Raw genomic sequence first — 9,004 nt, forward strand, 5'->3', positions numbered from 1 at the left:
GTGGCATGTGGGTGGGGCATGGGTGCGTGGAGAGCCTCCTGGATACCTGTTTTAAAAAGTGAGCGATTTGCACACAGGAAGCAAGGAGAGACCTTTATTTCTTTAGGAACCAAATAAGTTTATTGGAAGAAGTGGCAAAGCTGGAAGAAAAAAACTTAAGTGAACTTCTTCTGCCAGGGCACTATTGCCGTGTGCATGGCAGGCACGGTGACCAGCGCTCTGGTCACCCCGTGGCTCTGGGGAAGTCCAGTCCACGCTCAGTTCTTGTCGCTGTCGCCCAGGGTGAGCTTGTCAAAGAGGGACCCTGCCAGGTCGACGTCCGGGGCCCCCATCATGCTCAGGCTGGTGACATGACCCTCCAGCTCCCTGATGAACGCCACCTGCTGGCTGGGGTAGTGAGTTGCCAGGAAGTGGTGCAGGTGGGGGTCGCTCTTGTCGATGGCCAGCTGGTGCAGGTGGAGCAGGCTGTGGTTCATGAACTTTTCCAGGAACAAGGTGCACTTCATGGCCTTGAGGCCGCTCTTCCAGTTGACACTGACTGGGCTCCTGATGTCTTGGAAGTCGAGGCGGCCCCCGCGCTGGGTCTGCAGGCGAATCAGGCACCGGGCCCGCATGCTGTGTTCGCGGGAGCGGCGCAGGAAGAACCCGGTGAAGTGCTTCAAGGCCACGTCGTCGCGGTCGAGGTAAACGGCCGTGGCCAGGCACACTAAGGAGGCGTGGAACTCCAGGTTGAAATGGATGTTGATGGCGGCCTCGCAGTCGGGGTGGTAGCTCTGGCGCACCTGCGAGGGCGGCGCGGGCAGCGTGGCGGGCGGCAAGTGCATCGTGGCGGGCGTGAAGGCGAAGCCGCGGGGCCTGCGGTAGCTGCCTCAGAGCGAAGAGGGCGGCCGCTCTGGAGTGGACCGGAAATGGTGTTCGTTTTGGGAGTCAGGCGGTGGGCTCGCGGTCCTGTTATCGGGAGAGGTCCCGTGGTGTTGGCGGGTCACAAACGCTGCACCCACGTTGCGTCACAGGCTGGGTGAGGCAGGGTGACTTTGACGTACGCACCTGGTATCTATTACGTTTTTAACGTTGCAAAAATATTTCGGTTTCCAAGGGCTTTCTCTTGTTCTCCAGTTGCGCCCTCTTATAGCACGCTGTTCTCATTTTATAAACCCATTGTCTTCCTTAAAATTCTGAGAATATGAATTTGTAAGTTTTGGTAATGTTCTCTTCCGTTTCCTGTATTATAGTTGTTTTCTTCTCCAGAAATAGTTCTGTTTGTTCATCATGATCTTCTCTTTCACTTTCCTCAAGTATCTGGCAACCATTTGTCCATTCGTATTTGGGAGTAAAGGAGTCATGTGATCAGCCAAGGTAACTGGCATGGATCTGATCTACAGTTGGGACGCCCATTTCACTAACAGTCTTCTCCTGCGAATGGAGGGGCTCAGTGTGTCAGTTAGGGAGTCTTTTCTATTTGGGGTACATGGTGTGGAGCTTGTAGGTAAGATAGGGACCATCCCAAGTGCCCAAAGCTTGGCATTTTCTGACATTAGAAGACTTTCGTGTATCTCTTCTGTAATAGATCGTGTCGTTCTCTTTTGTTTCTTCCTCTTCTGCTGAGCGGGTCTGCGGTTATCTCAAACCTGCTGTCGTATGGGTTCCCTTCCTGAGCCTTTGAATGACACAAGGAGACTATCACCCCATCGCCTGCACCACCACTGTGCACTGGATCTTGGTAAGAACAAAAAATAAAAATGTACTGTCTTAGGCCAGCAAGACTTGGTATTTGTGACAGCAGTGAGCCTACCCTGACTAGTTACCCAAAGGAAGTTCTGGCTGACTACGGGTTATAAGCCATTGTAAGCTTGTAGCATTTCCTCTTGGTGGAAATGCAGATGCAAAAGTTAAACAGTCTAGATAGAGCCGAATCATCTTGCTCTTCTTTCTTTTGCTAAATTCATCAATAATATGTATCAGTCCTGCTCCTTTTTTCCCTCATGGAGAGTGGAATGAAAAATCCCTCAAAGACCCATGAAGCACAAGGAGTAAGTTTTTCCGTTTCCCTCAGTGCTGGGGAAGAAACCCAGGCTGGTCCTCAGGTGGCCGGCCTTAAGCCGACAACAGGAGGTGTAAGGGATGGGACTGGCTGACCCCTGAACCAGTCAGCTGTGGTGAGGGAGATGTGGGTCACGTAGGAACGGGGGGCGCCCCTGGAACCACATAACCGGAGGATGTGTTTGTGTGGGGCAGCTCCCCCGAAGAGGAGGATACTGGTTCAGAGCTGGCAGCGGAGCTAGGGAGATGGTCCAGGGATTGTACCAGTTAGCCTTCCCGATTGGAGTGTGAGGGCTGTAGGCTGGAGGGAGTCCCAGACCTGTGTGTGTCCTCTCCACCACACAGCACGCCGGGCGCTGAGCACCTCATTCCCTGAGCAGTTCTTCGCCTTTGGAAAAGAGTAGAGAGAGAGAAAGGAGCAACAACAGTGGGATCAGAAAGGCCTGGAACAACCAGTTTGAGCCATCTGTGGGGGGTGGAAAATGGCTTCAGCTCCCAAACGCAGCCTCGGGAGGCCCTGGGGCAGCGCTCTCCACGAAGGGCAGGGTTCGGGAGCCTGGCCGCAGTGAGCACCGGCTAACCAAGGGGACCAGGGCGCCATTCCCAGGGAAAGATTTGATGAGTCCTCACCAGACCCGGTGATTCCCTGCCTTCTCACTAATCCTCGCGATTCTGTGAGGGAGGATTGTTTTTATCATGTCCCACACGAGGAAACTGAAGTCTGCGATATAAACTTCTTGAGCAAGATGATGTGGAACCTGGAGTAAAGTCAGATCTGACTCTCAGCTACACCCCTGGTGACCTCAGTCAATAAAATGGGGTATACACAGGACACTGTCATGTGGTTTCTTGAGGCCTCTCCCAGGTTTCCATAATGAGAGAACAAAGAGGTGCAGACAAACAGCTGTTCTGCTTCTGTAGCCGCTCAGTTACCCGCCTGCCCCCCTTCTCGGCACAGTCCTAACCTTCAGCAAGGCCAGGTTTCCCGTACGCGGCCATACAGGACAGTCTCTTCTTGCTCAGCTTCTACTAGGAAAGAAGTTTAAGTAAATTTTTGAAAATTTGTGGAGGACCACAGTTTGAGATGGAACAGAAGTTTTCCTCAGCAGGCCGCCAAGCCCCTGACCATGGCCGGGACGAGGGCGTTGAACTTGGGCACCACTCCTGTCATGTGCCTCCTGGCCAACGCCTCCAGCTGGGTTGTTCTTGATTTACATTCTGCTGGTCTAATTGATAGGTGACATCTCCTCTGAAGTTTGTGATCTCTCATCCTCTTTCAATGGGGGTAATCAATATTTCATCCTAGGGTTAGAACAGAGACTTGGCCTGCCTTTCCACGTAGACTAAAATCAGTTTTCTAGAGAATTATTTAGCACCTCTCTCCCAAACTCCTGTCCCTTGGTCGATTCTCCAAATAACCATTGACACGTGTGTATGCTTCTTCCCAACCAGACTGTACTTGGTGAGGTCTTGTGAAGATCACCACCCGTCTCCCTCTCTCCACAGTTTGATGCACGTAAATCCCCCCAAATTGCTTACTGGTTCTGTGTACCTGTTTGGTGTAAGTAAACCACACTTCTCAAATGTGGACGGTAAATCTTCACACCTGAGTTTTTAATCTGGGGGGAGGGGTGGGGCTGATATGTTCGAAAACCACCCATGTTCTGCACTTAGTGGCCAGCAATGGACTCGGACCCATTTCTTGGAGAAACGAGCGCAAAGAGCGATGTGGAAAATCCCCGGTCCTCAGTGCTTTCCTGACCGTTACTTTATGATTGAGAACGTGTTGTTCAAAAATCCAGTACCTCAGTTGTACTTCTTCATGCAGAAGGAGTTCAAATGATTCCTCTGTCACGTGTGGCCAGAGACTGTGATTCTCTTGTGGAGAGTTGTAGTCTAGGTGTGGTCCTGTGGTTACTGACTGCGTATCAAAGGATCCCTTTGACCCAAGGAGGGGTGAGGAAGAACCCCTCCAGGAGGAAGGTAAACAACAGAAGTCTTGGGGGTGGGCTCAGCCTCTCAGTAGTGATGCTATCGTCCAGAAATGCCTGGGGCACTCACCTGGGCCATACTGCTTGAGGCAGCCCTCACAGACATTTCCCCTTTGGGAGCCAGTATTGTGATTAGACCCGCCCTCCCCCCCACCCCCTACCCCCCCACCCCCCACCCCCGCCACCTTGCGGTTCTTATTATGATTGCAAGACACACTTCAGTAACAGCCATCAGAGAACTTCGAAGAAAAAACATGATTTATTACTCACAGGTCCCGGAGGACACATGGCATGCGTGGAGGCACGCAGCGAGGTCATGGGTAGAAAGAGTACGTGTGCAGGCCTGGGCTTCTTTGACTGGGGTCTAGCACGGGATGCCTAGGGGTTCACAGGTTCAGTCTTTATTGGTGAATTTAAAACATGAGCGGGAATTACAATGCCAGAAGGGAAAAACAAGTGGTCAGATGGTCAGTTCCCTCAGTCGACCAGAGATCTCCGAAACAAAGGAGGCTTCTGGGGCGGGGCCGCCTGGCTCTTCCTCTAGTCCTGTAGCCGGCAGTGTGTTTATTCAAGATAGCTGTCTTTGAAGTGGGTGCCTAGGCAATGCGAAGCTTCAGGTCAGGCACTTGCATTACAATAAAAAAAAATAAAAGAAATACTAACTCAGCTGCTTACAGTAGAATCCCCCCTGTGATGCTGAAGCATCTGAGTTAGTGGTGAGGACGTTAACACCCTTCAGTCGCTTGTAGGCGGGGAGCTGTCTGGTTTGGAGCGCACATTGTGGCCTGCTTCCGTGGGGAAATATGATACAGCGCTGTCCTGCTGTCGGCGGGGGACAAACTCACAGTCTGGCGAGCCTCTTGGTATAGGGTAGGGTCAGCCAGCAAGGACCTAGCAAGTTCTGCAAAATCATATCATAGTAGGTCATCCCCCGATGCCATCGGGGCACTGCGTTTACTCCACTGTTTCTGGAAAGTCTTAGTCTCCATGGCAGCGTTCCGCAATATAAACTGGGAAGTCGGGCCATCTGGGTGAGCAGCTAGGTCTCCAGCTGGTGCCACGGCCCTGGGGTGTCATCTCTGGTATAGGACGCATAGGCATCTCCAGTGGCGAGCTCTTGGGCTGGGGCGGTATTGTCTGGAATGGTATCCTCTCCAGCAGTGAGTCTGTCTCACTCAGGGGTGAGGTCCTCTGGAGTGGTGGCCACCCAGGGGCGGGTGCATCCTCCCATGTGGCTGTGCAGTTGGGGTATTGATCATGGGCTGGGCATAGGCTAGCCTGGTATAACTTAGAGGCTTCCCCGAGGACCGAGCTGCACGTCTGGTGCCTGCTGCTAGTGGAACAAATGGTTAAGAGCTCTCTGGGGTCATCAAGGGCACCTCTAGCAACAGAGTGGGATGCTGTCCTTTCCTTCCCGGAGGAGCTCATCCAAGCACATAAAGATTCTGGGCACATTTATATCCCAGGCTACGGGAGATCTTATGGGTGCTCCTTAGGCATTCCTGGGCTCAAGCCGTGAGGGCAATCAGTGGACAAATCCTGGGAGCACAGTCCCTGTACCCAGGTGGGTTTTATGTACGAGCAATCATAGGGCCAGTTAGCTTGTAGCAGTGTTTGATGTTGAAATTGGGCGAGTGTCATTTAGACATTGCTTCCAGCGGGCCCGTTGCCTATAAAGGGATGCGATCCCCTTGCCGCTCAGACTCAGTGGCACACTAGCCTGAGCCCTTCCAACAGGGCTCGCCAACATTCCCTGCTTTTCCACCCTGTGGTGCTACTGTGGGCCGCAGCAGTGTTTTGACAGCATTCTATCTGGGTGAGGGTTAGGCCCAAGGGCTCTACCAGTAACCCTATCACCCAGGCGGTACAAAGCAATAAGAATAGCCATCAGCAGATGGAGCGCTGACGTTCGAATGAGCTGGGGTCAGGTTCCTTCTGGATGAGCTCTCTGTGTATTGCTTAATGGCTGAGCGCGGTTGCTTGGTGGGGGAAAGTACTGGGTCGCCTTGCCTGGCGTGGGGTCAGGCCACGACTTGTAGCTTGCTCGGCATGTTCTCATCCCCAAATGTGGCCTGCTTCCACCAAGCAGAGTTCCTTTCCCTCTTTCAGACACCCAAAGTGTGCCACTGGTTGGTCCCGGGGCGCTGACTTCTGCTTCCTCTAAATTAGCCGGGGCGTTCAGTTTCATCAGCCAGCTCTTGTGGCCACTGTATTTGGTGAGAGCGGCCGGTGTGGAGGTGGCTGCTTTTGGAGAGTCGTCACCGTTGGCAGGATTTCCAAAGAGATGATCTCGCACTGACTTGGTGGGCTTGTGGCCTGTGGGGCATTCAGTGGTGACGGGACCATATAGGACTCTCTGCCCTCGATCAGGCTATATCAGAGGGAAGCGGATGGTCAGATGATGAAAAAGAAAATCATAGCAGCATAGGGAAGTGGAGTCAGAGGTCAAAACGTAAAGGGCGTCGTGCTAGAGTGTGAAAGCTTGAGAACTGCCAGAAACGACCCGCGGTGGCATTTTGGAGGGTGTGTGATAATTGTGTAATCATTGGTATGAGGGGTATAAAGGCTCAGGGGGTGAGAATTAAGCAAGATGAGGGCCTGCGGCAAGAGTTGCATCCATTTCGAGAACCACTTGCTTGCAAATAATTTAAGTGGTGTCTCTTTAAGGAGGTCATTAAGATGCTTGATGAGGCCAGCCACCTGGGGGTGGGATCCTAGATGGAAGTTTGGAAGAATGTTGGGTGGGAGAGCCCACTGTTGAATCTCCTGAGAGGTACAGTGGGTGCCCTGGTCAGAGTCAGCAGTGTTTGGCGATCTGAAGGGAGCAGCATTGAAGGTAGTAAGGAAAGAGATTACCTGTTTTGAGGAGGAATTGTGGGCGGAGTTCACCAAGGGAAGCCTCGTGTTAAGTATCAGTGATGGTGATGGGTTATCTGGAAGCCCCAGCAGAGCGGGAGTATGGTCGGTCTCCCCGGGGTCCCCGTTGTTCGGTTTGGGTGCAGAGAACGCGCTCATCTATCACCACCTTGGCTGCCGCTGAAGAGGGGGGCGTCCGCTCGCATGAGCACGAGTTGTTAAGGCACGAATTCCCCGATGACCTGAGGTTGTGCGGGTCCATTTCGCAAGCTGGGGAGAAGGGTCGGTACCCTGAGGCATCTACAGGGCAGAGAGTGGAGGGCTGAGTGAGGGTGTCTGACCGCAGTATTCCTAAAATGGCCTCAGGTGTGGAGCGGTTAGCGTGAGCAGAAACGTGAGAACTGATGATAGGGATGGGGGATTCTGCTAGTTCCTTGCGTATCTTGGAGCCCCAGATGGCCTTGCCTTGTATGAGAAAATTGTCCCTTAGCCATTGGCCAGACCCAACTGCAAGGCTGTTAGCAACAGCCCGGGAGGCTGTGAAAGGCCCCTTTTGGTGGCCTCCTTAAGGGCTGGGTGAACAGCTACAGGTTCTGCCAGTTGGGCTGAGCCAGGAGTGTCCTCCTCGACTAGAAAGGTGCCCGAGGCCGGGTGGATGACGCAGCCCTCCAGCGAGCTGCATGGCATGCAGCGATGGCACTGCCCTCGGTGAAGAGCACTGACTCCCTGTCCATTTCAGACAGGTGGTCCCAAGGGGCGCCCCAAGTAGCCACAGGAGGAGAAAGCGGGGTGGGGTGGGGATGGGGGCTGTCACCTCTCGAGGCTCTCTGGCAAGGGGCTGAGCATGGGGGAAACCACATCCTCCTGTCATTTGGAAAGGCCTTTGACATCAGGTTTAGCCCTCCCCTGAAGGTACCATTTCCCTGTTACCAAGGAGGCATCAGTGGCCGTGCTGAGCTTTTCTCTTAAGAGGCGTCTCTCACTCAGGGCACTTGAGGAACTTGTGTTCAGAGTGATACCGGGCGGGGGAGGGGGGGGCTGGCTAGGGGCTCAGTTCCTAAAAGAGCCCGAGAGGCTGCCGAAAGCTGGTGCCCAGGGGGAGTCTACGGGCCTGCCGCTGGGGAAGGTGCTTAGTCCACAACCCCATAGGAAGCCAGGTAGACTCCTGTTTGGTCCCGAGACTGCAGGAGGCCACTTGACATGGAATGTGGAACCAGTGGGAACTAAAGGTAAGGCTTGCTGGACTGCGTGCTGGGCACCTTGCAAAGCACACTTGTCGGGCTTTGCCCCAGTGGAAGGTGGGTGACTTGTGTGCGATTGCGTATACAATAGGGCGGGATGAGGGATGTGTTGCCTCCAGAACGTGAAAAGGCCTGATATGTGTTGTGCTTGTCTGAGTGTCGTGGGTGGTTGAATGGTGAGTAATTGATGTTTGGCCGTTGGGGAAATTTCTCAGCCCTTAGAGGACTAGATGATGCCCAGAAACAAGACAGATGAGGCCGGGCCTTGGCTCTTGAGGTCCGGGTGGTGTGCGAAGGGATGCGAATCTGCTCGTACTGCTTTCTCAGAGGAACCCCTGAGCGTAATGTCATCAGCGTAGTGCCAAAAGCGGCACCTTTCCAACTGTAAGGTGCTTAAGTCCTGGTGGCAGAGGTTATGTATGGTTGCAGGGCCGTTTCAGTATCCCACTGGGAAGCACGTAAATGTATAATCTGCCCCCTTCAAAAGTGAAGGCAAACGGAGCCTGGGATTCCTCCAAGGTGGGAACAGAATAGAAGATGTTAGTAGGTCAGTGAACACAGAGGACGCTCCTTGGGCCGACTGGACATCCTCAGTCAGTTCTATGTTATTAGGGATTGGAGCCTTACTGGGGAACCTGAGCCACTGAGGTTTTGATGGCCAACGGTCAGGTGCCTTTGGTTGGTGGCTGGCTTAAGTACTGGCCAAATGGGGCTACTGAACGGGGAGATGGTGGCTTCGTGACTCCAGTCTGAAGCACCTCTTTAATGACGTAGGCGTAGGCCTCCAGCGGCCTGTTTAAGTCCCTACTGGGGAAGGTTTACCGTCTTGACCAGGGGACGAAGAGTCCCTGGCGTCCATTTGGAGAGTCCCACCAG

At 53.4% G+C, this 9,004-nt stretch overlaps 1 protein-coding gene across 1 annotated transcript; it reads right to left on the reverse strand.

Annotated features, from left to right (window-relative positions):
• Window positions 1-257: 257 nt before the first annotated feature.
• LOC309840014 (ferritin heavy chain-like) lies at window positions 258-824 on the reverse strand (the record flags this gene model as incomplete). The annotated part of the gene is made up of 1 exon (XM_082682025.1): window positions 258-824. The coding sequence occupies one exon, from the start codon at window positions 822-824 to the stop codon at window positions 258-260; it is 567 nt and encodes a 188-aa protein (XP_082538151.1).
• Between the last annotated feature and the right edge of the window lie 8,180 nt (window positions 825-9,004).

The sequence above is a fragment of the Grampus griseus genome (genome assembly GCF_964374135.1).
Source record: "Grampus griseus genome assembly, chromosome: X".
NCBI lineage: Eukaryota > Metazoa > Chordata > Mammalia > Artiodactyla > Delphinidae > Grampus > Grampus griseus.